Source organism: Trachurus japonicus, chromosome 13 (genome assembly GCF_045865225.1).
Source record: "Trachurus japonicus isolate A0001 chromosome 13, Traja_1.0".
NCBI classification, from domain to species: Eukaryota; Metazoa; Chordata; class Actinopteri; order Carangiformes; family Carangidae; genus Trachurus; species Trachurus japonicus.
Window position 1 is genome coordinate 19,039,691 of NC_140919.1, and position 27,635 is coordinate 19,067,325.

Below are 27,635 nucleotides of genomic sequence, written 5' to 3' on the forward strand. Positions count from 1 at the left end.
ATGAAATGGCTTCAACAGAATTTTTTTTTTGAAAAAGCATGAGCTAATATCAGAGAGATTAATCTGTTCTAATTCTTACAAAGAAGGAGACAGAGATGGATGATAAGAAGAAAAGGCAGAAAGAGGGGCAGAGAGAGAGAGAGAAGGGTGAAAGGTAAACGATTAGTTGCTGGTATTTCACGCTGGATGATACTTGGCTGGGCCTCCCTTGTGAAACTGGCTCTCTGTGCTTCAGTGACTGGGCCCTTGTCCCTTCAGGCTGATTTACACCCAACCATTTCTTTTTTTCTCCGCTCTGTTTGTTTGCTGGTTTCTTAGCAACTGTAGGTTGTTTTCCTAATGTACTGTTACCTGTCCTGTTTGTCTTCTGACGAGCAGAGTAAATTGACTCGTCTTATTTATTGCCCAATAACATCGTTGTATTTGGGGACAGTACGACTGGTTCCATCTCGGAGAAGAAGGAGCTTTTTGTCTGTCAAGGCAGTTTGAAACACCCATCCTTAGTACTGTACACATGTTATGCACTTCAATAAGAGACGTGGTTCGGCTTTGCGTAATTGCGGCATTTCAGGTACCATATGCCTTGTAATTTGGTATTTTTATAAGAGCTGTAACACTCGAGTGAATGTCTCATTTCCTTTTATTTCTCCTTATCAAAACAGAGTAAAAGGCAGAGCGCGGCTCTGACTGACAAGCTGTGGGGCTTGTTGATTCACCCAAACTGCATTAATGCTAAACCATTACATGCTTGCTCAATCCATCTTGGCATGACTAAAGCTTTGTCATTGTCCGTGGAAATGCATCTTTGGAGAATAGTTTTTACAAGCGTTAGGTGCGGCCATTCAAAGATTGAGTAATATGTGGCCTTGTGAAGGCAGATGGGTGTGAGCCGCGATTGTCCCTTTTTCATCCTTGAGCGCCGTCTCATGAATTAATCTCTAACATCAATTTATCATTCCCGGACTTTTCTTGTTTAACACTCAGAGGGACAATAATGTGAGTCCACTGGGTGATATTTTGATTTTACACAGCATTATGTCAACTGCATTTACAAAAAAACACGTGTTATAACATGTTCACACGATCAAGTAATTCAAGGGAACAGCAACTTCACGTATTTTATTTCCAGGAGACGCAGACATTCACAGGGCCGTGCGTGTTGCACCTGCACCTCAGCAGTACTTTTAAGAGAGGCAGTTAATTGTGAACGCTCATTCCCGCCTCCCTTCCATTACCACAGCATTAGCAGTCATTTGCACAGTTATCCATGTAAATAACTCCCATTTTTATTAACTTCTCTTGACACCGTTTTCTTGAAATCGGCTTTTTTTATGGACCACTTTTTCAAGATAATTGCATTGAAGTGAATTACTGCACATACAGCTGGTTGTAAAGTGCTTGCAGGGACAATAAAGCACCTCTTGGGCCATGCACACATTCATGTACAGTTGGAGACATCTTTTGCCAGGGTATGAAGTAATGGTATAAAATTCAAAACATGTTTCACATGTGGTGCTTAAAAGTGAAATTGCTCCTCTGGTGAGAAAAATAAGGAAGGTTAAACCAACATCAAATTTCATTTAAAAAAAATCTTACTAACGTTTTCTTTTCTTCTTTTAAAATATCCACATTATGCTCGAAATTAGGCCTGAACTGTCCCGTCTCTCTGCGTCTGTGTGGCAACAGGTGCGGCCCACTGTCTCCTCTGATGGATATAATAGCTGCTCTCTGGCTGGGATTCTCAGAGGCAGCGTAATCCAGCCCTAATCTCCCTGTAATTCAGGGAGGATTGTGTTCTTCAGATGAGCAAGTGGAAACCTTTGCTGGTGTGTGAGAGTTGAATACGTCTAAATTGGCCCCACATGAAAACCAAGCGCTGGTTTGTTTTTTTTCTACCATGTCTGTCTTTTGAAAATCTGTTTTAGTCCACATCCAAAATCCAGACTCAGACCTTTGGTGGTAAAAACAGATGGTTTTCTTGTTTTGCTACTGTTTAAGGACATTTTCTTTTCGGGCTTTCATGTCTAAATCTTGGTAAATGCTGTTTATCTCATTTGGATGTACTTTATCACACATGGGTTCTTTGCCCACACATAAAACTTGTTGTAAAGACAAAATTATCTAGTAGTAACACATAAACATACCGGTTATTTTTGCTGTCTAAGACATTATATATCAGGACAGGGAAACATCTTCATAGTACAGTCTGTGATCAATAATAACACTGATGAAAAGAAAGATGGCACTGATAACCTGTGAGTTGTTTTTATTCCTCATGATATTCACTTCTATTTGTGTTTTCTACTTTAATAGGGTTAAGATTATCCTATTTTCCTTAAACACATCCTTCTCTCCTTGGATTTCAGCCTCTGTTATTTATTATCATTGTCAAGGTCTGCAGTGAAATCCAGTTGTGAATCACAGCTGGATTTCCTGTGTTGGAAGACATGCTTTATTGAATAGATGCGCTCTCATGTCACACACACAGTTGATTGATCTCTAGCGTTGCTACCCAACAGTACAATGCCAAAAACAACATTGTCACAATTAAACGATCTTTAGTAGGGGTGTAAGAAAATATTGATACACAGAAGTATTGTGATATTTCGTTTGGCGAACAATTTACACACAAGCATTCACAGGGGTGGTTCGTTTTTGTGTTGCATTTAAACCCCTGACTGCTAGGTGGCAGCAGTGAACAGGTCTGTGGCTCATCGCATTAAGCATAAGCTAATTTAGCAGTCAAAAAAGGGAAAAAAGGCTATGTATCGTGTTACTTATAGTATCGCAATGTGTCGCAGTATGTCACAATATATCGTATAATTGCCCCTGTATGTGTGTGTGTGTGTGTGATAGGTATTGTATCGCCAGATTCTTGCCAATATCTGAAATTTCTCATGCTGCCTTTCACCGAATACTTCACTTGATGTTTTATATTTCAGATTAAACGTCCTCGTGTGTCAGTTTTTCTGTTCTAGCCCGGTATTCAAAATATGCAAAAATTCAGCATTCATCATCATGTTAGCATTAGTTTACGAGTTCCATAGGCCCTGCCACAGTTTCCACCATACCTCAAAGGTCATCTATTTTTTGCACTAATGTACTCTGACGAGACTGTTGCCTGAAACATGCTCTTCCTTCTCGTCAAACGAGAAATAAATATATACTCAACAACACGTTTGACTTCCTGAGTGTGTGTCAAATAAATAGTTACAAATGACTGCTGACTGAACAGGATGCTTTCTACTGGCATGTGTCACAGTGTCGTCAGTCCTACTCACTCCGAGCACTAAGCTCACCCAGCAGGTTGCTGTCAACACACGAGTGGCCAAACCAAACTCACACAAACAAACACACACGTACAGAAAATGCACACACCTATGTGCCGACATACATGCACACACACACACACACACTTATCAACCAGGATTACTGTCAGAGAGGTTTGTACCTCATGACTGACTGAGCGAGGCACGTACATGTGCCAACAATTTCCTTTCACCTGGGGACAAAGTAAAGGGGGGAGGGAGAGGAAGAAACTACTCAGAGAAGATGATGGGGGAAGATACCAATAGTTTATTTATATGGAACATCTTTTTTTCCAAAGGGGAGATAGAGAAAGAAGAAAAAAACTTGTAGTGTTGAGATGATAGATTTATGGTCTCAATGGGAAAAAAAAAAGAAAAGAATTTGTGACAAGGATCCTTGTCTGATACTGTAGCAATTGGAAACTGAAGACCTTCTGAGATGTGGATCTACAATGCTCCAGTTTGGGATTTTTTTCCATAGTCTGGTTGTGGGAGGTCTCCAAACTCACTTTGAGGTTTTAATGCAATTACTGTAAGAAAACAATAATTTATGTGTGCACTATGCCAGAAGAAGTCTGCAAGACCTTTGTTCTCAATAACTCTGGACTAATGCTACTTTTATAAATGAGCAGTGTAACAATCTTGATTAAACTGCTAGAAGAAAATAGCACTTAAAAAACCAAAGATAGTACTTTTATTTAATCTTTGAAACATTAGACTTTGACTAGATAAAGACATAACTATAAATAAAACTCTGTGCAGGACAGAAAAGGCAAAGACAGACACAGAACAAACGTCATGTCTTTCATCTGTATTCAGATCTGGACTGAAACTTAGTGTGAGGAAATTTTTCTTAATGTGAGGAAAGAGTTAAGTGTCAAGGATGACAGTTAATGGAAAACATGTAAGTGTCAGGTGTTATTTACTGTATCTCTTGGCTGCCGCTCTGTTTGGGTAACCCTGCACATGCACAGCAATCTGCAGTAAAGTGTGCATATGCTCCACCAAGCCGCCATACCCTGGATACTGTATCATGGAATATGGTACAATGCATGCATGCACTTGTGTCTGTATACAACCAATTAGTGCATGCCATTGCAGGTGTGTTGCATGCAATGGTGTGTGAATTATAGACGGAACACGCACATTTGACGCATAACTGTACATTGGAAGTAAATGTCAACAGGTTTATGACTATACAGGTGTATGCTTTACCCTGCTCTGTCATGCAGCCTAATGTTGGACAAGCACAATGCCCTACCCTGGTATTAACGGCTGAGTAAACCATTTATGTCTCACAGATTGTGTCAGTCAACACCAAACACTGGCTTTCTTTGTGCATGGCCACTCAAGCTAACAGAAATTTACCAGATGTGTTTTGAGCCAGTGTTGATAAAGATAGCAACCATTAGTTTGTATCTAAGGCCATCTGCGAACAATAGTCCCCATTGTGTTTCCCTGACTCAACCTGAATACCTGAAATGATGCGCTGTTATTGACAGCAGAGTTGTGTTAAATTTGTCAGAACACACCACAAGATTTCAACAGAGACATCGGGTTACAAGATTTAGTTCCAAAGTATAATTTTGATCAAGACACCTGTAGAACAGAAACTGTGTTGGATATCGTACAGCGTTATGACATGAACACACAGTGATAAGATCTGTAACAATCACAGTTATTAACTGCAAACATTTACTCAACCACAGTATGGATATTTCTGATCCAATGTTAGACATTTATATGTTGTATAAAACAATTTCACATTCAAAAATGCAAAGGACACACATATTATTAACAATCACTGGGCAGGTAGTGACAGGTTACAGTGTATATTTTTTGTGTAAATAATCTAACAGGAATATTCATAATAGTAATAACCCAATTATAGTAACAATGCAGAAAAAACAACAATCAAAGTTGTTATTCCTGGCTTACTATGAATAAGGTGTAAAGTTAAACAGTTATTAGTTGGATTTGTTTGTTTGGTTGTGTAATGACCCAGATTGGGTTGACTTGATGAAAAATAAAGTATTGAAAAACAAAAAAAACAAAAGGAAGAGGTCATAATCACAGCAACATGAACATGACACAATGACTGACTGAATTCTGCAATGGATATGAATACTTCTGCCGTCATAACAGCCATTTGCAACAGTGCCTCATCACATAACCTCAGCACAGAGTGTGGTGACAGCACAAGAGTGTTTTAACAGCAGGAGGTAGAAAGAGAAAGGGTTCAAGTAACAGGGGGTAATCGCTGAGGAGAGGGTGGGTGGGAAGGGAAGTAGAAGTTGTGAGACTGAAAAAGTCCATTTGACAAAAAAATCCATTCCAAATTGTGTAACTACCTCTAATAAAATATAAAACTGGGACTGTAAGAGTAAGGACATTTTTGCTTCTTAGATATGACTGTGTGAAAAATAAGTCCCAAACAAGAAATTAATTCAAGTATTTTTTCAGTTAGGTGTTTGACCCTATCTCACACTAACCTACTTTGAATTAAACACTACAAACACACATCTTATCCAAAAACTCAAAAAACATTTTCTTTGACACTCAGTGAAATGTGACTCCGTCAGAGGTGAGGATGGGTCAAAGCCATGTTTAGATAACTAGGTCTGACAAGTTCACCTTTGACCCCAGCGCCCTGCCGCTCCGAGCGCTGGATGAGGAGTAAAACTAAGAAAACACTCTCCTCTACACCTTTGTGTTGTTTTTGATCTCATTCTTCTGTCCACCATGAAATCAGTTTGCCCCTGAGCGAAAAGTCGCAGATGCCTCTTGGGTGAATCTGTGTGTGTGTGTGTGTGTGTGTGTGTGTGTGTGTGTGTGTGTGTGTGTGTGTGTGTGTGTGTGTTTGTGTGTGTGTGTGTGTAGACGCTGGAGGGCCTGAAGGGTCATCGGTCTCTGCCATCCTCTTTCTTCCCTCTCCGACATCTCAGAATGCCACAGCACATGAGAGGACTGAGGATTAGAGAAAGTGTCCTCTCAGATGACTCGTCCATCTGTCCCCAGGATCGAGTTATAAGGAGTTGTGATATTGGGCCGATTCATTTCAATCAACAGCAGATCCAATTCAAATAAGCCCCTCAACTGCAAGGAAAATCCCCCCTGAGGCTCTGTTACCGTGTTCCTTTGGTGGAGGAAAATAACGCAGTGACATTTTTTTCACTCTTCCTCTCTCTCTTTCTCTCTCTCTCTCTCTCTCTCTCGTTCTTGTTCTTTCATTTGGTGATCAGCCAGCTTGGCTGTTCCTTTTGCTTCATCATTCTCAAACCTAATAGTAAGGTCATTTTCATCATTTCTTCATTTCTTCCAGTTTGGTCACTAATCAGGAAGCACCTCGTCTCTATTTATCATGGAAATTGAATCATTACCACCCACACCACAGGAAAGAAAAACATCATCATTGCCTAATGCATTTTGTGGCTGCATTTATAGTGATTGCCATTATGCATTTTAACAGATGTGAGGGGTTAATGATAATGCTTTGATCTTCTCTAAACAAGTTGCCTTGAGATTTGACCTTTGAACATTTCCATGTTATACCTCCATTACAACTGCGCGGCATTGTTCCAAAATATGCCTGTAGAGCTAATTATTTTCTGCCAAACACATGAACAATAAGGAGAATAGATCATGTATTTAAAAGCTTCATTATTATTACACTATTGAACTTTGTCCACTTTGTCAGTCACAATGGGATTTGGCTGCTTTCCACAAAATAGGATTTTAAATGATCTGGACTTGAGATTTCTCAAACCTTAGAAATGCTAATTCCTGTGTATGTGCATACAAGTCTAAGCTAATGTCAATCAAGGATGTTAATCTTTTTACAGAGGAAGAAAACAATTGCTTTCATTTGGACCAGTGTTATGACAGCTGTCAGAAACCACACCACGGAAACAACTGATTGCTGATTGCTTTTCTCATTTTCATCAACAAGAATCCTAAAAAGGAGTTTTAAATTGCTCTAAAAAAATATTGAGCACACATGATATTATTCTAAAAAAAATAAATAAAAAAAAGACAGAGGAGATGGCATGTCACGTGATGATCTGAATAGAAATAGAAGGAACCTGGTCCTGGTATTGTTACATTACATGCCATCTAAAAGACTTTCATGATGCTGTCTATCATACGGCAAAAAGATTCCATATAGTTGAATGAAAAAGAGAGAGTGAATATAATTGTATGACACTGAACGTTACAACGATGCCTGTGACTGTGACATTAGTAGTATCTCTTCCAGTCAAAACATGTCATTAAAGTATCTTATACAATTCATTGTGACATGCAGCACAGTGGTGCACAGCAAGAATAACCTGAAACATGTTGACAGATGAGTAATAAATATAGCATTGGCTTCTCCAACTCCAAACCGCCACATCATAGCAGTCTTTGGAGATGTGGGATACAGTTTACACGACCAGGGTGTTTCCAGTGCATGCTGGGATAGGCCCCACTCTTCAACGATGGATTAACCAGAGTTGCAGTGGGAAAAAAAAAAGAATGAGAAAAAAGAATTAAACAAGCTGGGAAAAAAACTGAATGAAGAGTGATCAGATCGTTACACAAGTCAGTACAACACAGCTGAGTCAATCTGTACTGTAAACAAACGTGTGACACGCAGACGTGCTGTTTCACACACTGGAGCAATTTAATGCGCTTAATAATGGGGTTTAAAAAAATACAGCAAAGGTTTAAAAAAAGAAAGAAAGAAAGTACACAAGTGCAATTTACATCAAATTAAAAAAATATTATAAAGCAAATAGAGTTAAAAAGGGTAAAGGGACATTAGCAAATAATAATAATGATGATGATAATAGCAGCATTGTCTTGGGATATTATGCACTGTCAATGAGTGTATTTCTTTCACTGGCCTTTCCTCTTGGCACACGCTGACATTGTGATAAAGTGTATCTGTCATTTTGTCAGTTAACACACACACAGACACACATTCTAGGACGTAAACCGCTCCAACGTATCTCTCCTCCGTCTGCCATGCCCTCATGTTTCATCACCTTTAAGTGCTTATGAAATTATCTATATTAAGTGATGGCTCAGAGCCTTTTCCTTTTGCTTCATCAGCCAACAATGTTGTTTGTGCAGTCAGTCCTCGGGGCAAAGAGTGCTCACCTTGTCAGGGACAAGGACGAAAGACACCACCTCCTCATCCTCGCTCCACGCCCACTCTTCGTTTGTCCTTTCCTCCACCTTCCTTTATATTTTTCTAACTCGTGAATGCGTGTGTGTGTGTGAGTGACTAATTGTGTATGTGTTTCGGCCTGCGCTTACACCCTGAGTGCATGGCGCGGTGCCAGACGCAGGCAGATAGCATCTTGAAGGAAACATTACAGTGTTGCATACTCAATTCAAATTACTCAAATGTTTATAGCAACCAGTGCCACAACAGGTGGAGAGGGATGGACCCTTGGCAGGCTGGCAGTTCTCGCTCTTCATGGGGCTGTGGTTTCTGATGCCTCGTGACAGCAAGTCAAGAGGAACTGACTCACATGAGAGTTACATATAAAGACGTTTTTGTCTGCAGCAGGGAAAGGACTGAAGGTAAAACGTTCGCACTCTCATGTTACTGAAGTATAATTTGCAAACAACAGCCACGACAATTTGATTTATAATAGCTTTGACGCAACAGGTTTTTTATTTATTTTTCAAAGTGCACCTTGTAAAACAAATTGTATGCAATCATTATTATTACAACTTTATTATTGTTATTTCAGCGCGTCCCTTCTCACTTGCCTCTCGTCCCACATAGCAGCTGCACTGTACAGAATTTTGATTACTCTTATTATGAGATTTATTCAAACACCTAAGAGTGAGTAATTTTTACTAAAGTTGCCCACAATAACTAATCATGTCAACCCCTCTATATGATCTGTAATTCTCACTTGTTATTTATGACAATGATGAGTAATACTGAGTATATTTTCCTTTCAATAAGCCACAGATGAGTCACGCATGCATCTGCTTCACATGTAGCAGCCTGTATGTGCTTTGGCCACGAGCACAGCTGTTTCAGCACTTCTGATTCCAGTGACAGCAGCACAATTATCCTGATTGAAATAACGAGTAATCAAAATATAAGTAGTTAAGGTAGAACATTTTGCTTATTTCATTCATAAAAACACATCGGGGGCATTCAGTAACTGATAGGAAAAGCATGCCAGTTTTCCAGCTCCACCCCACGTTCTGTTGACTCCACCTCCGAGGGCTGACGGGCGGCTGACCCCTGGCTGCTCCCTGACATCAGCCAAGGCAGAGGAGCACAGAGCCCCCTTTCACGGGATCACTGACATGCTGTGCTGTCAGAGCAGTTGACAGAGGAGAAGCTAAACATGTTGAGAAAATAGAAGCTCCTCGCGGCTTGCCAATCACCAGTACCCATCCTCCGTTTTTTTCCCCCCAAGTGGAAATATTTGAAGAAAGGTTAGATCGCTCACCTGAGCTCATTACCTGCCTGCTGGCCCAACACTACACAGTTTAAGTGACATTAAGTTCTTTCATACACACACACATACACGTTTCTCTTCGGAAAGAGGGTGTCCACCCACAGAGAAAAGGAAAGTCGATTCTGTCAGCACAGGAAAGCATCCTGGTGCGGATTTGTGTCAAAAAAGAAATCTTATTCAAAGAAATTTTGACAAGGAGGAAGTTTGCTTTGCTCTCTGAGGGGAAGAGAAAACATCAGTTGACAAAAAGAATACAGAACCAAGATAGTGCCTGGGAGAAAGCAAGAAACCCACCATGAGCACATACACACACACACACATACACATACACACGTTTCCTTGGTTCAGTTCATTTTATTTCAGTTGGGCACAGACCTATGAAATGGGCTTTCAACAAATACGTAATTGCTCAGTCATTCTGCCACTCACTTGATCCCACATTACACAGCCGCCACTATTGCGCTTTTTTCCCCAGCTCCTCTTGACATTTCCTTGGCTTTTAGAGCGGCTTCCTTTATAAACTCAAGTCTCAGTGTAAAATGTGAATTACAAGCCTATTGAGCTCAGTTTTTCATGTAGCCTAAATTAAGTGCATTAGAGGCTGCTCTTTACCATTAGGGAAAACCCTGAGTGAAAGCCTTGGAGGAAAGAGGGGGGGGGGGGGGGGCATGGAAAGGAGGAATGGAATGGAGCTGACAAGTAGAAGTTAAGAGATAATATTTGTGATAAGGAATCCTCAATTTTTAGATTATGTTCAAATGGAAAATGCTGCACATAAAATTTTAGATGGAAATGGTCTTAGAGGGTAGGGCTGTTCGAACATGCAGTTTTCTGCCTCACCAGAAAAGTTTGCGAGACAAAACTCTTCGAGATATACGGTGTCTTGTCAGCATTCGATTTGCTGCCAGCTGTAAACATTCTCCCCTCTAAGCCATTACTCTGAAAGGTTTGATTTGTTACTGTAAAGCAAAGCAAGAAACAGCACCGTAAAATTCCCTGTCTGAAATGGCAAATGCGAGTACATCTTTCAAAGGCCAGACCAGGTCACAGCCAAAACAGAAAAAAAAGTAAGACAGAAAGAAAGAAACAGAACAGCAGGCTTTGCTGGATTTTGTATGGATGACTCCCTAGTAGTCAGCTGTGCCTGAGAGTGAGTTATGATCACAGTGAGAAACTCTGACAGTACCCACCACCCACGTGGCCCTTGTCTCATTTTGGATTTTTCTATTCAGTCGGTGCAGTTTGTTTGCCACTTTTTATGAATAAAATATTTTCTGGAAGCACAGGTATACTGTAGTTTTAAGACTGAAGAACAACAAATAGAAAGAGTGCAAATTCCAAGTTTCCAGTTTTCAGTCATTTATTTTGTCTTTTTTTATAGTATATACTGTAAATGTGTTTAAATTTTAGTCAAATTTTCCTTCTTAGGTTTTTGTTAGTTTAAGTCAGTGAGGTGTTAGTTTGTTATACGTTTTAATTTTTTTTTTTTAATCATGTTTATGCATTTTTAGTCTACAGTTGTCATACATATCCTGACGAAGGTCCAGGGGACCGAAACGTTGTGCTTTTATTAAAACTACAATGCAAGTTAAGCCAGTGTGCAGGAGCTTCCTTTGCCCTAGTCTACAGTTGTCACCATCTTTACCATAATTGCAGGTGTCACTTGCAAAGTTTCCGTTGTCAAACAAAGGAAAGGAACTGGTTTGGGGGTTAATAAACAAGACTGGCAGAGGGTGGTGCTATAGGCTACAATATGCATGGCTGTAATGAGTAGAAGAAGAAGAGGTTGTGAACAGGAAGTTGTTTGGTAACTGCCAAAGAACCTGAAGCAGAAACAAACCCAGTTGTTGTAATTTCTAATTATTCATTCATGCCAGCTCGTATTGATCATAATTCATGCCGCAGGCAAAGACAAAGGTGTGAAATTATTCTTTTGGACACAGAGAGCTGCTTTGCTTGCCATGACAGTTAAATGTTCCCTTCATCTGAACTTTAGAAATGGTGGTTGCATAATTTCTCCCATTCATTTGAACAGGTTGTGAAAAACTAAAATATTTTGAGATTGGATGATTTTTGTAATTCATCACAATGAACATAAACTTCTGTTTTTTACACTGCCAATCTGTATTTAAAATGCATTGCCCCAGACTCAATAGATTCAATAAATAAAAATATATATCCAAGTGTAATATTCAGTTTCCAAAATCTGTTATGGGATTTCATGTCGAATGAAAATAGAAATAACTCAGTGGCTGCATAAAATGACAGAAAATGCACCCAGAACTGAAACTTTTCATGCATCTGAATGTAAAGTCTTGACCTTTGGGAACAATGTAGGTTATCATAGATAAAACATGAACAAGCTGAGCTCGCTGAATAAAGACCATGAGGGTTAGTAAGTGGAACTTGAAGCAGTGACATGTAATTGGCAATAATAAGCAAGATGCAAAGTATACCTGATTTGCATTAAGGAGCTAGAGTATGCAAACAAACCAGCATGGTGCTCAAAATCCATATAAAAATGGGCTGCTGCTACCAGTGTAGGGGGTAAGTCATTAGCGACAGTGATCTTCATGGAGGTCTGGAGGGGGTTTGGGGGAGTCTGCAGTGATTTGGACATAGCAGCACACAGTAGCTCCTGGGTAAAACACAACTGACAGGTCTATTACCGCCCATCTCCTCAGCAGGCGGATATACACCCCTGAGCCAGTGATCATGACTTCCATAACAAGCCCTTCAATATGCCTGCAGCAAAAACATGCATGCAACACACACACACACACATATGCTCACTGGTTGATTTATGAGCTTGAGAGCCTTGAGGTGGGAGTCAGCGTCGTCGTCTCCCAGACATGCTGACCAGAGTATGAGCTATCGAGAGAAGACAGGGAGGCGGGCAGCACTGTAATTAACACACTAAATAAATTAGACTGAAACATCCCACAGTACATCAGCAGGGGATGCACTGAGAAATGATTTGAGCACTTAGTGCTAAAGCATCTGTGTTAAGGGATGATTGTGTAAATGACGGAAGTGATTCCAAAGTAAACCTGATTCATAAGATCCTGGCAATGCATGAATGCTTCTTTTCTTTCTTACCCATTTAGAAATTTATACTCCAGATGCTTTTTGTTACAAAAACAAAAAACATCCAGTCATTATCAAAACTGCCCGGCGTGCACTGACATGTGAAATAAATCATTTTTTGAAAGCAATACTTATTTTGGGGGGTAGGATGTTACACTACACTCTGCACTCTTAACTACTTTTATATTTGTCTATTGTATTTGTTTTTACAAGACCAAAATAAACACACTAAACTAAACGTAGATATCAAACAAAACCGATATGGTTCATTGACGTCCATGCATCTGAGGTAGGTCTGAGATCTGTGGAAATCAATGAGCCTCTTTATATCTAATGGCAGTGACCTCTAGTGGGCAGTAGATGCTGCTTTGTGTTTGAAGTTGTGGTTTAAAAATTGATTTTAGTATTAGAAAAACTTCAACGGCTTAAAAAAAGCAGTGAGATGATAAAGGAAACCCTCATCAAATACAAAGAACGTAGGCTGAGTGTAGTGTCACAGCAGTTTGCTCTTCATTGAACGAATGAGTCACAGTGTGGTGCAGCAGAGTTGTCAGGGATAAGAGCAGAATTGGCTCAATACATGAAAATGGAGATGGAAGGGATTCCCCTCTCCAGGTTTAAGGCCATGGTCAGACAGACAACAGCGCTGCATGAACAAGTGCTGCCTGCTCAGTCATTTGAATGGGACAACGTCCCCAGAGTTGTTAAATCCTCTCTCGCTGTTGAGCAGTGTTATCACTCACTAGGCTTCAGAGACAAAGCGTTACACACTACAAGCTTGAACTAACAAGGTCTTGACCACTTTTAGTATCTGTATTCTACTGTAACAGTTTCTTCATTAGATCCAAATCAAGTTGTGATGCAGATGCAGATTTAAAGCATTGTTATTTTTTTTTGTTGAGGTTCAATGTCGAAACAACAAATTATTTTGCATGTGTGATTCATTTGTATTGTTTTCATATTTGTGATTCATCGGAGTTCATGTGCAATTTCCTCAACAGATGAATAACAGCAACAGTGACAGTCAGTCATGTCTTCCCCGTGCACCTCAGAGCCAATTCCGATGATGACCGCCTCTCTTCCACTGTAGTGGAGGACAATGGGGAGCATTGTGTGCATTTCGCAGAAAGCATCCACCTTTATTGACTTTAGGTAAGCCCGGCTGTTGCTCCTGCACTCAACATTTAGAGATAACTTCCTCTGTCATAACACAAATGACTGTGAGACACTGTGAGCTACGCCCACTCCCCCCCTCTCCCATCAGCCCCTGCTAATTACCTGAGCGTACGCTAAGCTGACAGGTGAAGGTGCGCGATGTGTGTCTTGGTGGGTGGGGTGTTGGGGGTCGGAGGGGTGTGCGGGGTGAAAGAGGCTGGCTAGGCCTGACACCACTCCACTCCTCTGACCTACAGCTGAACTTGGACCTGTGAGAAAATAACAGGTTCTCCAATTAGGCCGCCAGTGTCTCACCGCAGGGCTGTTTCTGGAAGTCATCCTTACCTTGCCACACAACAATTAGCCTGCAGTGGTTCACCAGCCTGTGGAGACTTGCAAAGTGCAGCTCCTTGCAGACCTGCCAGCCAGAGCCTCTCTTTTCACAAGGATGTTTAATAGCAAAGTGTTTGTGCTCGATCCCTGGAATTCATACAGATACAGTGCTGTACGTGCTTTAGAGGTGTTTGTTTTCTAGTCTTCAACCAGGTGGCAAAGCTGAGGTGAGGCTAAATAAAACCCGAGTTGGCTCAGTCAATCAAACATTGGTACAATCCAAACAAAAACTACGGTTCGTGTGAACAGTTGATTGAGAAAAATCAAAAAGCTGTTTTCCTCGTCCCTTTGATCAGCCATTTGGAAGTAATGGTTCAGTATCGTTTAAACAATGACAAAACCGAAAGTAGCGTCTGACTGTCAGAACTCATTAATACGCTTGGCTAACAACAAAACGTTCCTACAGCACTGACTGCAGACTTGTAATTGGTTTCATTAGAAGAAGAAAAATTGTCACTAAAATATTTTTTTCTGTTGGTTTTGACAGTTGGTTTTGTCCTCATTCACATTCTGTTATGACTGTTTGTTCCTGACTGCATGGGTCCACATTAATCGCATTCAGTAATTATGATTTTTAAACATAATCATGATAATTATATTTAAAAAAAGACAATAATAATACAATGATTTTATAATTATGAAAATTTTAACTAAAACTATGCCTAATAATGCTAAGATAAAAATGATAAGAAAATAATTTGGAAATATTTTTTAAAGATAAAGAAATTATTTATTTCAAGTATCTGACTAGCATATAGCAGAAAATATTGTATGAAATTTCTGACTTAAACTTAATAATAAAACACATTAGACAAAGGTGAAATGTTTGATCACACGTCCAACAAGTGCTTGGGTTTCTGCACACACATGTGTAGCATACTGGGAGTGTTTACACAAGGCGTTAAAGTGCAGTACACATCACTCAATGCTAACCTCTGCTGTTTGCTTTAGAAATCATCCATGTCCGGTATCAGGCACTAAAAATACACTTTAGACTGCTCCTCTCTCGCTCGGGGTCACCGAGGAGCCCTTAGGTGCACTGCGGGCCCTCTTGTTTGCTGTACAGATAAAGATGATAAATGTCACAACATGGGGTGCTTAAATGCTTTGTTCTCTTGAATGTGATTTATGGTGAACTTTGACTATGACTAATACATCTTCAAAAGCTTCCTCAGTAATGGATCCGCCTGAACTTCAACCTGCCAGAGCTACTGTAACTGTTTGATTTACACACATTTAGCATGACTTGACAGTGCATCCCAGAGTTATCCGCACAGTCATGTAATGAAGATCCTGTAGGCAGCTTTAATTTGTTATTGAACTGTTTTCATCAGATAGGCACACCAAAATAAACACCTAAAAATAGTTTGTGGAGTTTCTGGTTACATATGCAAAGCATGCTAAAGCAGCCGCAGCGTTAGTTCATTGCAGATACGAAGTTTGAGGTTTAATCCTCACTCACTGAGGTGGAGCAATAAAACAGCTCCACCTCAGCTCCAACACAATCAACAAGACTTAAATGATAGCTATTTTATTAAGTGTATTTAAATACATAAACACGCACTTGTATATGGTAAAAATCATTTTACACAAACCTAAAAAAAAACAAGCAAACAAGCTTACCAATCAAGCATTATTTACATCAGAAAAATACTGCACTTTTCATATGGAACGATAACAAATAAAAATAAATCTGTATAATTCAAAAAAGTGAAACTCTTTAAAATTACAAATCTTTGCAAGGAAAGAGAGAGGAGTTTGAAGTTTATAAAGGAGTCAGTGACAGGCAGTTGAAGACAGTGTTATGTTAATGCAGGTCTAACATACTGATTGGGGTACTCATGCAAAGCCTGCAAGCTGAAAATGTCTGAGATTTTAAATGTTCAGCATCTCTGGCACAGGCAGTGATTTATTCCTTCTGAGAATCTGTGACAGCTTAAGAGTCTTAGTGGAACTCGTGGCAGGAAGCAGAGTCGTCCAGACTCAGGGAAGAAAAAGAAAAAAAGATAAGGGACGGCTGTAACATTATACATACAAACTATTATAATCCAATTTAAAACAGCAGTTAAAAATACTGTTTTACATATATATCTGAAAGATCATATATTTTATACTTTATACATATTTCTACAGTATGATACAGTGTATGGCTTGGCAGAAATATTGATTTTCAGGTTGAAAAAAACAAAACACAAGCATTACTGAGCAAATAAAGAACACGTTTGTGCCTTAAAGCTGTACAGAACACCTCCAATCTAAACTTTACAACTCTTTCTCCAAAAACAGCACTTGTAATCAAAAATCACTGTAAAAAATATACTTGCATTTTAAAGTTGTTTTTTTAATCAACACTTTAAAAGCTTTCCTCTGAGACCAACAAGGCACTGTAGCCATTATATTATAGTTTTTGGCAGTGAGGAGTGACTTATGATACATAAATACATAGAGACACTACAGTAAGGCAAGGTTTGATATTTTGGCACATGCATGTGAGGCAGCTTTGAGGATCAGAGGTGTGTGTGATCTTTCACGGTTGAAACGAACAACGAGTAGATGTTGTGACATGTCACTGTGTTGTGATTAAGGCTTGACTGACCTGTTTGGATCTGAAAGATTTACACTCCTTATACTGTGGACCAAAGGCCAAAGCTTTACCGGTGCAATCAGTGTTGTTTGCTCTTTGTATGGTACATTTTCCTGTACATACAAAATAAAAGGCTACATTAGGTAACGATTGGATACCACCAATATGTTTCCAGTCAAATCCCTAAAGCAAATGGCTCTAAACACCACACAGGTTTTTTTTTTTTTACAGTGATCCTGAGGCACTATTTGTTTTCAGCTTGTCATTAGTCTTTGGTTGCTTTGTTCTCACTTAGCTGGCTGCTTGAGTCTCTGACTGCATCAGGAGCGGCAGCTCTCGCTCGGATTCTTCCATCGCTCTGGCGAGATTGTGAGTTTCTGAACTGAGATCTTGAGGCTCCAGCTGAGACGCGTCTCCTCCGTGAGCCAGTGCCGCTTCCTCGGCCACCCTCCTCATCCTCTCCTCCTCCTCCATCTTCATCCTTCGCTCCTCAGCCTCTATTTCCTCTGTGGTGGGAATGGAGTTCTTCTTGGGTCTACCCTTGGGCTTCGTCGGGGCCTCGTGACCTCCTTTGAGCACCTAGGACAACACGTAGACAACCTCAGTGGACCTGGTAATAAATGGCAGCAGCAGTTGAAGGCAACACTTGCTATTATGGTAATTAACAGAAGACATATTGCTGCTGGCTGCCCCTTGTGCACTCATTTATCTTTAACGATTTCAGCTCTTTTTTGTTCTCTGAGCTGTTGACCCCCCGACAAAAGTGTTTGCTCTCGCTGCCGTCATCATCGGTCACACCTCACACCACACTTTGTCTTTCCTCACCCTGTTGCCACCTTCCATTTGCTTCGCTCACTTTTACAGTGCAAGCCAACATGTGCAACAGGTTCGCAGTAAAATTAAAACCATACGTTAGGAAGAAAAAGTGCTCTATTCCTGACAATTTCAAAAGCAAATAATGAAAAAATGACTATTAAATAAAAAAAATGATTTAAAAGGCATTTATTAATTTTCTCATACTCCTTTGACGTACGGACTAAATTAACGTCATGAACAGACAGACAGACTGTCTCGGTCTTTTTGCTGTATGTTGTTCAAGCTTCTTTTTTTAAATTCTCTCATTTAATATTTCCATGGCTGTCATGGCCCTCGAGCACCTCTCACATTCGCCTGCTTTTCCTCAGGAAGATCATATTGAGCATCTACACTGATGACATGTGGTTGCCAACTGTGCTAGTAATATTTTCCAATTAGTTTGTGTCCTCTGCTGTTTTTGCCTGCTAATTTCTATGGAGTGAATTCTTCCTTTTCTTCTTCTGGTTAACATATTGGGGAATTAAATCTGCAACACAGCAGAGCAGGCCGCCTTATGTGGCAGTTTCAGGGACACTTATTATGCTAATGATCAGATTTCACAGACCCGCGTCTTCTCATGAACAGGTGGTGTTCATCAAGGTGAGCCAAGCTGTTCATGAGAAGTTTGTGCAGTGAGGAGGATTCTGTGAATCCTGATGAGTCAATCTCACAGCAAAGAGTAACAGGTTGAGAATAAGAACAAGACAAGACTCTGCTTACCATTTTCTTCCACTTCATACGCCTGTTTTGGTACCACGTCTTCACCTGGAGCTGTGTGAGACCTAGTGACTGGGCCAGGTCTAATCTGCAGAATCACACAAACAAAACAAGCTGCACTTCAGATGGATATCTCATACACTTTGCATGCATAGTAGTCACATGCTTTTATATTGGCACCAAGTATTACTTTCCGCCATACAGTAACACACGTTTTTGCCTGTGTGTTGCCAGTATTATAATCTTAAACACAGAATAACCAAACCTCTGCTAGACCCTTAACCCTGTCTTTGAATCTGACATCAAAGTTGGTTTGCTGTTAGGTCGAGTCTGACACTGTACACCTGCAGCTTAGGAAGCAGTGTTTGAAACATCCGTACCGAGGTCAGTAACCCAATCACCGCACTTGTAGCTGGATGATTGGGGCTTTCGGAGAAAATTCTGAATGCATCCACCACATGTGTTGATCCATGACTAATAGGGCTATTGGTTGGTGCGAAATGTGAAACCTCAGGAAGGGACAGATAAAGTGAGCAAGGCATTCATTTGTAAAGGAAAGGAGTAGCTATCAGGTTGTTTTTTTTTGTAAATGAGATTTCCTCTGCCCTGCTCTTCTTAAAGTCTTTACCAGTCAGATGAAGGGTTTCTCATCCCCACCAGCCCCCCCAGTGAGAGGAACTGTGTTTCATTTTGTGGTGAAAGTGGAAGCCGAGACAGAGAAAAAAGAGAGAACAGAATTGAAAAAGCAGAGCAACAACAAATCCCTGAGATTCATGGGATCTTCTACATAATCTTACACCTTACAAAAAGACCTGAGTGAGTGTGTCTGTGTGTTTCTGTGGATGTGTGGGAGTTTTAAAAAAAAAACAGACATACAGGCAGTCATCTGTCTATCAATCTTTACTATCATACTGTATCTGTCCTTGTCTATAGCAGGACAATGACTGGAGGCAACGAAAAGTAATTGTAGAAGGAAAATAACACCCCCCTTATTTATGGTTATTACACAAATGAATAGGAACAGCATTCGAGTTACTCCCTCTAGGCTACTGCATGGCCGCCATTTTGTTCCATTCTCACACCTTGATGTGAGAAACTTGGGTGTAACTAAATACCTTTTGTCAATGATTAGAATGATGATGTTGATTATGATGATGATGATAATGATGATGATAGTGAGGATGATTAAATCTCTTATTATTATTATTATTATTGGCAGATGCGTAAAATCATTATTGGTCTATGGTATAAATAATTTAAAGTCTTTATCCAGGATCATTTTGGTTTTGATTCTTCCTGCCCCCAACACACACAGTCTCACTTTAAAACCGCAGGGTTTACATGCCAAGAAAAGGAAGAGAAAAGTGAAGTTGTCTTTGGATCATAACAAACCAAAGTGGGGAGCACGCCACACCTTTGATGTGGGGGTTTAAAAGGGGATTTTCTGTGTTGATGTTTTTCCACAAGCAGGGTATTTAATTAATTTTCAACACTGTGTTAGAATCAGATATTTTGACAGGACGCAGTATTTTGGCACAGCCATCCACACGAGTGGTTGGTTTTGATCACTGAGTTTAAGATGAGGCATGGCGCCTTTCCAACAGCCCCAGGCAACCCAAGCCATATTTAATAATGCATCGTGGGAGTTTTCCCTACGGACGGGATGTAAATGGAATGACAAATAAATCTGGTTTATTCCAAATATGCTAATGTCTTCTCAGATTAGATGTGGTAAACAGATACACTGCAAAATGGATACACTGTTAGAGACGTCTGTGTGGAAAGCAGAGCTTTTTTGCATGTCTAAACACACTGTACATGAAGCCAGTTATTTATGTTTTTAATCACCACTGATTTACTCTCCCGTGTCTGCATAGATGAGAAACGTGGGTGGAGTGTACAAACACGGCCAGTCTCTACCTGATGCAAAGGTTCACAAGCAGTTTGAAATTCCTACTGCGCATGTGAAGTGAAGCTTTTTACAACATTTATGGTTCAATACTGTTCGTGAGTTATAATGGAAAAGTAGCCTGCAGGCCAAATATAAAAGTGAGGCGCACAATAAAAGTGGAAAATATGGTCTAACCCCATGTCAGGTCCCAAAAATGACCCACAAAATGGAACTAAAGACAGCGATATTAATATGTAGATTACTTCATCTCATTGTAGAAAGCTACATGTACTTTATATACACCTGCACATGTGTGAAATGATTGGCAGTAAATCAATGTAATACATTCCTGTTTGCTTGTGTTGGCCACCATCCCCGTTTTCTTGAATAAGGCAGTGTTTCTTTGTTGGGGCTTTTTTCACTGGTCGAGAGCTCGGGGTTAAAACGTTACTCCTGTCTCAACTAGAATGCCCTGAGGTAATGCCTTGGCTTAGACAAATTCACATTACAGAGACATTCCCCACAGGATAAATCAAAAATTATGATGTTAGGTTAGCCACCTCTTGATAATTGCACTTGTGGCTTTGTGAATGTGTGGGAGTGCGTGCACTTTCGTAACTCACTCTTTGCCAGGTATGCAGATTATCAAAATGTCACAGTTGAGTGACACTTATATGACTCTGGTAGCTTTCGGCCTGAAATTTAATAACTGTGATGTAAGTTAGCTTTAACACATCAGGGGTTTACTTTCTTGAATGTAACTCACAAAGTCATTTTATGTGGCTTTGAGGGTAGTGTCGTCATGGTTGATTAATTGCCATTTTTTATTTGTGTGTTCTTTCAGGTTTCCCATCTGCATGTGAAAACCCAGATCTACCTAATCCAATCTGGTCTAACAGAATCTGTCCAATCAGATGTGAGACTCTGCACTGGACTGACCTGTCTGGCGTGGACAGGTACTTCTGCTTCTGGAACTTCTTCTCCAGGCCCATCAGCTGCAGCTCGGTGAAGATGGTGCGACTGCGGCGTGGCTTCTTCAGGCGCGGCGTGCTGTGCTCTGTTTCCGACTCGCTGCTGATGCTGAGGGGCGTCTGGCTGGGTGAGGGCTCCGAGCCTCTGGGATGCTGCGGGGAGAGCAAGGACAGGTGCGAGGGGACCCCGCCCGGGGACGACGGCTGAGGGAGGTGGGGGGGCAGGTTGGGAGGCTGCCGCGTGATCACTGAGAGGAGCGGGTAGGCACGTAGTGACGAGGAGCCTGGAAGAGCGGAGACAGTGCGTCAGATGACAGAAACAGAAAGAAATGCATTAAGAGACAGTCCTGGGGAAAAAAAGGAGAAAGATTAGAGATCCTTTTGAATCATTGTCTCCTCGGCCACCTCGGTTGTACCACTCTCAACCACCTGTAATCGCTGAGACAGGTTTATTTTTAATTGCACAGTGTTTGCTGTGAAAAGTGTTATGCTTTTGACCTCCTCCATGTAGAGGGCTGTGATCTTGATGACGCAGGCTGTGTTTTACTCTGCTCCTCTGAACTCTCCAAATGAATGATTATTTTTCAGAGGTTGTTAAATGCTAACCGGCTTCCCATCACGAAACCACAAGCACACACTGAGCCTGACAGCATGATGTACAAGCACGCACACACACGGAGACGCATTCAGACACAGACTGAGCTGTAATAAAATCCAAAAAACTAAATCAAAGTAATAAACTTTTTTTTCCCCCTCTTACAAGCTCTCTTGCTGTTGCACGTGCGCACAGTCGGAATACAACACACACACACACACGAACACACACACACATTTTTGCTCTTTATCAGTGCAGACAGAAGCAGCAAGACGCCAGAATCAATAAAAACTAACACTTGTCTGGAGCCGAGGCGGGAGGGAAGGAGACCAGAAGGTTGGCCGAGAGGATGCAGTGGGTCAAACAGAGTGAATAAAATACCTGCCAGAAAAATCCTTAAAGCTTCAAATATAAAACCAATCCCTAAACCAAAATTTACAAGCAAACTGAGCACAGCACAGTCTATAATGCACGGGCTGATAAGGCGCAGCAGAGAGGACGTGGGGGGGGGATTTTAGGAGTAGAGGAGGAAGATATAGAGGGAGATAAAAGGCTGCAATGGAGCAGAGAAAATAGCAGGTTGTCACACACCAACACACAAAGCGTGTGTGTTCCAGGCCGTCTGTGGTGGAGCTGTCTTCTCAGTCTCCTCATCGGCTACAACACGTATGCATGGACAAACACATACACACACTAATGCCAATAGGAGACAAAGTCAGACCCTGACTTCGATTTTTTGTTGTTGTTGTTGGTGGTGGTGGTGGTATTCTTGTTTCCTGTCAATTACAGCAGTTGTAGGTTTTTTTCCTGAAAGACATTCAGACGATCTGGACTTTACAGAGAGAACAACACCCAAAAATGAAGTGAAACGTGTTAACTTGTCGAACTTGATGGTACAGTAATACATATACATAAACTGTGTACAAATACACCATAAACCCCATTATTCGTTTTAAGTCAAGCATGAGGAGTTTAAGTGCTGCATAAGCAGGCACAGTTGCTCTATACACAGCCACACACACACACACACACCAGACACTGCCTTGGGCTCATCATGACATCATAGTAAGGCGCTGAGGTCATCACTAATCCTCCAGCATTAGATTGCTGCTGTTGCAACAGGTCTAGACAAGAATCTCTCTTTTTCTCTTGTTGTGCGCTCTCTCATACCTTTCCATGAATATTGCTCTTGAGTTTTTCTCTCTGTAAAATCTGATCTGTATCATTGTGAGCCTTGCCGATGTCAACAAATCACCACCTTAAATGTTTTTGTTCCCTTATAGGAGGAATTTTGCATGAACATTTATGCAATTATAATTCATGTAATGGTACAAAGGGGAAGTGAAAGTATCACTCATCTCATTTTGAATGAGAGGAGAAAAAAAAATCTCAGTTTGTCTTCGGGACTGTCAGGAAATCTCTTGTCAACAAAGAGCTTCAAGTTGTCTCCGGACAGTCGCTGAGAGCGAGTGCAAGAGAGAGAAAGAAAGAGAGAGAGCGAGCTAAGAGGGAAATGTCAGCCCTCGTGGTGACTTTCCACTGACAGCAAAGCCGTGGCTCTGACATGTTGTTGACAAGTGCCAGTGTCCTGTCAGTAGTCTACAAATAAACTTTTTGAGTAACTGCAAGAGCGCAACTCAGGCCCATGCAAAAGCACACTGATACTCTTGATAATCACAGTCGGAATGCCGGGACTGGCACAAGTGCTTCTGGTAACCATTACAGAAGACATACCTGCTAAGAATAGATCAAGACGAGCTCTTTGTTAAGCATTCCTTTTAATTCCAACAATCTATTCTATTGATAACGCCGTAATCCTTATCAAATGATCCACATTTTTGAACATTTGATCTGTATTTTATATTCGGAGAAAGATATTTTCTGCATGACCCAGAGTACCAATGCAGCAACTTTTAGACGGTGTCCTGCACCCGATCATCAACATCTGCAGCTCTTCTATCATGCTTTCTTTTTCGGTAACAAGCCGATGATGAGTCACTGTTAAGTTATGAAAACTGTACTTGAACTTTTGTCACGTTTTTCGTATGAAGTGCCTGACGACACCAAGAGACAATTAATTAAACAGGTTCATTTTTTGGCCTTACCCTTTGATCTCTAATAAAACAATGTGATAGTGGGAGCGGGAACATGCCATGTAGCTTCTTTATCTGTAGGTACTAACTCATTACTTTAATTAGAGGCATTCTCCTTCAGGACATGGCAGATAAGAGCAATGTAATGTTTACTGCTAACAAATCAAGAGCATGTTGTTGATTATGATAGACAATAGTTTCCTGGAGCTGGGCTTCTAGTGAGAGGCATTACATTAAGCATAAGCGTTAACTATTTAATGTGAAACCTGATCCATGCAGGTCGAGCTGTGGCAGCTGAAATCAGCCTGCAGCATGGACTGCTTTTAGAACTGATTTATTACTGATTCTTTGTCACAACAGAACCATCTGATGGCAGTGGTTGTGTGGAAATGAGAAGATGTCAAGCATTATCCTTTGCTGGAGATGGAAGATGTGTACAGATTTTGTCTTTGAGTGTGTGTGTGTACTTGCCTGTGTATATATGTGTGTGTGTGTTGACAGAGGCGTAATCAACCTTTTCAAGGCGGCTTTATTCTTAATGGGAGACTTTATTGTGTTCAGCAGATTAGGTTTAAGATGCCGATGAAAACCCTTTTTGCTCACTTGGATTTCTTCTATAAGCCCTGAGCCAGTACCAAACCAGTAAGCAGCGGCCCTCCGGCTGCACACACTCCTACTTCTTTTCTGTTTTGTTTTTATTTTTCATCATGCTGTCAAGTGAGATTATACCTCGGTTGATCTTAATCTCTCTACCCCTTCCAGTGAACACCACTAAAAGCCCTGCCCTGGGTCCTGCTGAGAGACATGACTCCAAATGAAATATTGTAACCTGCCATTACGTCGTTCAGCGTTCAGCACCGGTTTGAGCTCATTGTCTCTGATCCTGCTGTAACTGACAAGGAATCAACTCCATTAACTTTTAACGGATAAAATTAAAGGTATATATTTCAAGTGGCATTAATAAGAATGGGGTGATGGGGTGGGTGGGAGAGATTTTAAAAACCTGACAGGGAAAAATGCAGGAAGAACATTAAGCTAGTATGTTTGAGTGGCATATAAACAACACAAAACCAACAATTAAGTTGTTATCGACTCCTTCACACAACATTATTGGCATTGCTGTCTTTTAGCGGCCTCCGCTGGTAGCACGTGGTTACAACATCCCTCCTTTTGCAAAATGAAGAATTAAGTCAACTTTCATTGTTAAGGAACCGCACAGGGGGCCAAATGCCTCTCTTCGGCCCAGGACCTGTAAGCCTGCCAGCTTCTATATCAAGCTCTAAAAGCCATTGATGTTGGAGAATATACTGTATCTCACACCCCCGCTGCTACAAATAAGTGGTGGGCACAGTGTTCTGATATGCAGGGCGGGTTACTCTATCCATCCGAACGGAGGGGTGCCAAAGCCCAGTCATAGTGCCCTCTAGCATACACCAATCCATATCAGAGGGATGAGGGAATCGCTCTGCCTATTTTTAGCCACCCACCACTGTCATCATCAAATTGCAGTGGCTATTATTTCAGACTTTAGAGCAATTATCCTAATGGTTACTAGAGTGTGCAGTAGCCCTTGAGTTGTTTGGATTTATCTGGAATTACAATTAAGAGTCAGTCAAGAGGTTCTGTTTTGACAAGATAACATGTGCTGCGCCAGCTGAGCTTTGTTATACTATTTTGGCGATAAAAGTACAAGACACATTATCTGTATAGATATAGATCATTATAAACACCGCGCTGAAAAGGAAATGAAAGAAAGTGCTGCATGAAATGTAAAAGTTCTGATTCACATCAAAATATTTCTCTTCTCAAATTAAATACTGATTTAAGTAGTTTTTTTTTTGTTGACGCCCTAAATGATAGGCGTTAAAGATACACCAGTGTGCAGCCATATCTATCTTTAAGTGTTTTTATACAGTTGTAGAACTGACTCTACTGGTTAAGTCAACATTTCTTGTTGCCAGTTCAGAGTCACATACTTCTCAGTGACATTAGAACACCAACAAGACACAATCCTCACATCTTCAAATGTCCAGCAGCGGCAAAACACATTAGAAGAGGTCTCTGATTTATCAGAGCGAGCATATTAATCAAAGCAAATTATATCAAATAGATTAAAGGTTATAGTTCAACAAGGGGCATGTGAAGAGAGGCTTGACTTTATCTTACCATCTAGCCTACTGCCTCTTCATTGACTTTTATGTGGAACTACACCTTATCAGCTCAGTCATTTATCATCAAGCCCTTAAGCATCACTGACATTCACTGACTGTGATTTTCAACACTAAACACTTAAGCTGGTGTGATTTCTGAAGACAAGTCGCTGGAGTAGCTTAAATCATCATAAAGACAGTGTGATTAAATTTAAAAGATCAACTTTAAATAATTCATTAAAAAATGATGCCAACCCCCATGATAAATTAAGCAGAGGCTGCATCATAATCGGTACAAATTTTAATATCTTCATTTGCGCAATGAATGTTCTTCTCAAAAATCACAACCTAGTGACCCCACGCAAGCATTATAACCAGCATAACCTAACACGCACTCCAGTGCGAACGTCTAATATACATTTCACTAATAGGAGATCTTTTTCATGCAAACCATATTTCAAATTAAAAAAAGAAATGTATATCAAAGTAAAACTGGCCTAATGCGCAAAATGTACTAACCAACTTTCATGCGTAAAAGTGACATTTCAATTCTCCAGAAATCTACAAGTATTAATAATCACCTCTCTTTTTTCCTCTTTCTCTATCTCTCTCATTTTAATATATATATGTCCTAATTAGTTAAATGTGGCCTATATGCATATTAATTATGACAGTCCTCTTACCCGAACACGAATGAAGAGGCTTCGGCCGAACAACGAGTGAGGGGCACACAGAGTAGAGGGAAAGTTTCTCAAAATAATCACAAGTCTCCTTGGAGAGAATCTCGTCAATCATGAAAGTCTTGTAGCGCCGCCTGGCAGCCTTCAGCTGACCCGGGGAGGAGAGCCTCAACTCAGCCTGACAGTGCATGGTGTGTCCCCGTGCGCCGTGCGCTACCTTCGCTGCACAAGGTCTCTGTTCGGTAATATTGAAGCGTATATGCAGGTTGAACCGCGCGGAAGAGGCGACTACTGGAGTTCACGCGTTTAAAAAACTCATTGTTTATCTTTCAAGACGCAGCTCTGCTCTCCCTCTCCCTCAGGTGTCGCGGTGAAGTGCAGCAGTAGCCTTCAACTTGAGCTGCGCAGCGCGCCACGGTAGGAATGAACTGACGACGACGTGTGCTCACACCCACTGCTATATAAACCATCCCTGAACACATCTCTGCTGCTCCATCTATGCCCGCTCTCTCTCTCTCTCTCTCTCTCTCTCTCTCTCTCTCTCTCTCTCTGACAAATACATTTATGTACTGTAGCTACATGAACACGGCCACCTCCCAGAGAGCCTACCCCCCTACCACCAAAAGAAAAAAACACTTCTCTATGATGTCATTTTAGTTCATACAACTTGTGAATTCAGTTTG

General features: G+C 40.7%; 2 protein-coding genes across 2 annotated transcripts in view; one reads left to right on the top strand and one right to left on the bottom strand.

Moving 5' to 3' along the window:
- The window catches only part of LOC146975853 (uncharacterized), a 56,226-nt gene extending 34,773 nt beyond the window's left edge, over positions 1 to 21,453 (top strand). The window contains exons 5-6 of the mRNA XM_085795149.1: positions 13,870 to 14,020; positions 21,308 to 21,453. Coding sequence (XP_085651275.1) covers positions 13,870 to 13,935 — 66 coding nt within the window. The 3' untranslated portion in view covers positions 13,936 to 14,020; positions 21,308 to 21,453. The remainder of the gene's footprint in view (positions 1 to 13,869; positions 14,021 to 21,307) is intronic.
- Positions 15,928 to 27,474, bottom strand: barx2 (BARX homeobox 2). Its single transcript, XM_085795148.1, has 4 exons — positions 26,956 to 27,474; positions 21,403 to 21,718; positions 18,576 to 18,660; positions 15,928 to 17,579 (listed from the first exon to the last, which is right to left on the bottom strand). The coding sequence occupies exons 1-4, from the start codon at positions 27,140 to 27,142 to the stop codon at positions 17,292 to 17,294; spliced, it is 876 nt and encodes a 291-aa protein (XP_085651274.1). The 5' UTR covers positions 27,143 to 27,474; the 3' UTR covers positions 15,928 to 17,291.
- Positions 27,475 to 27,635: the final 161 nt, after the last annotated feature.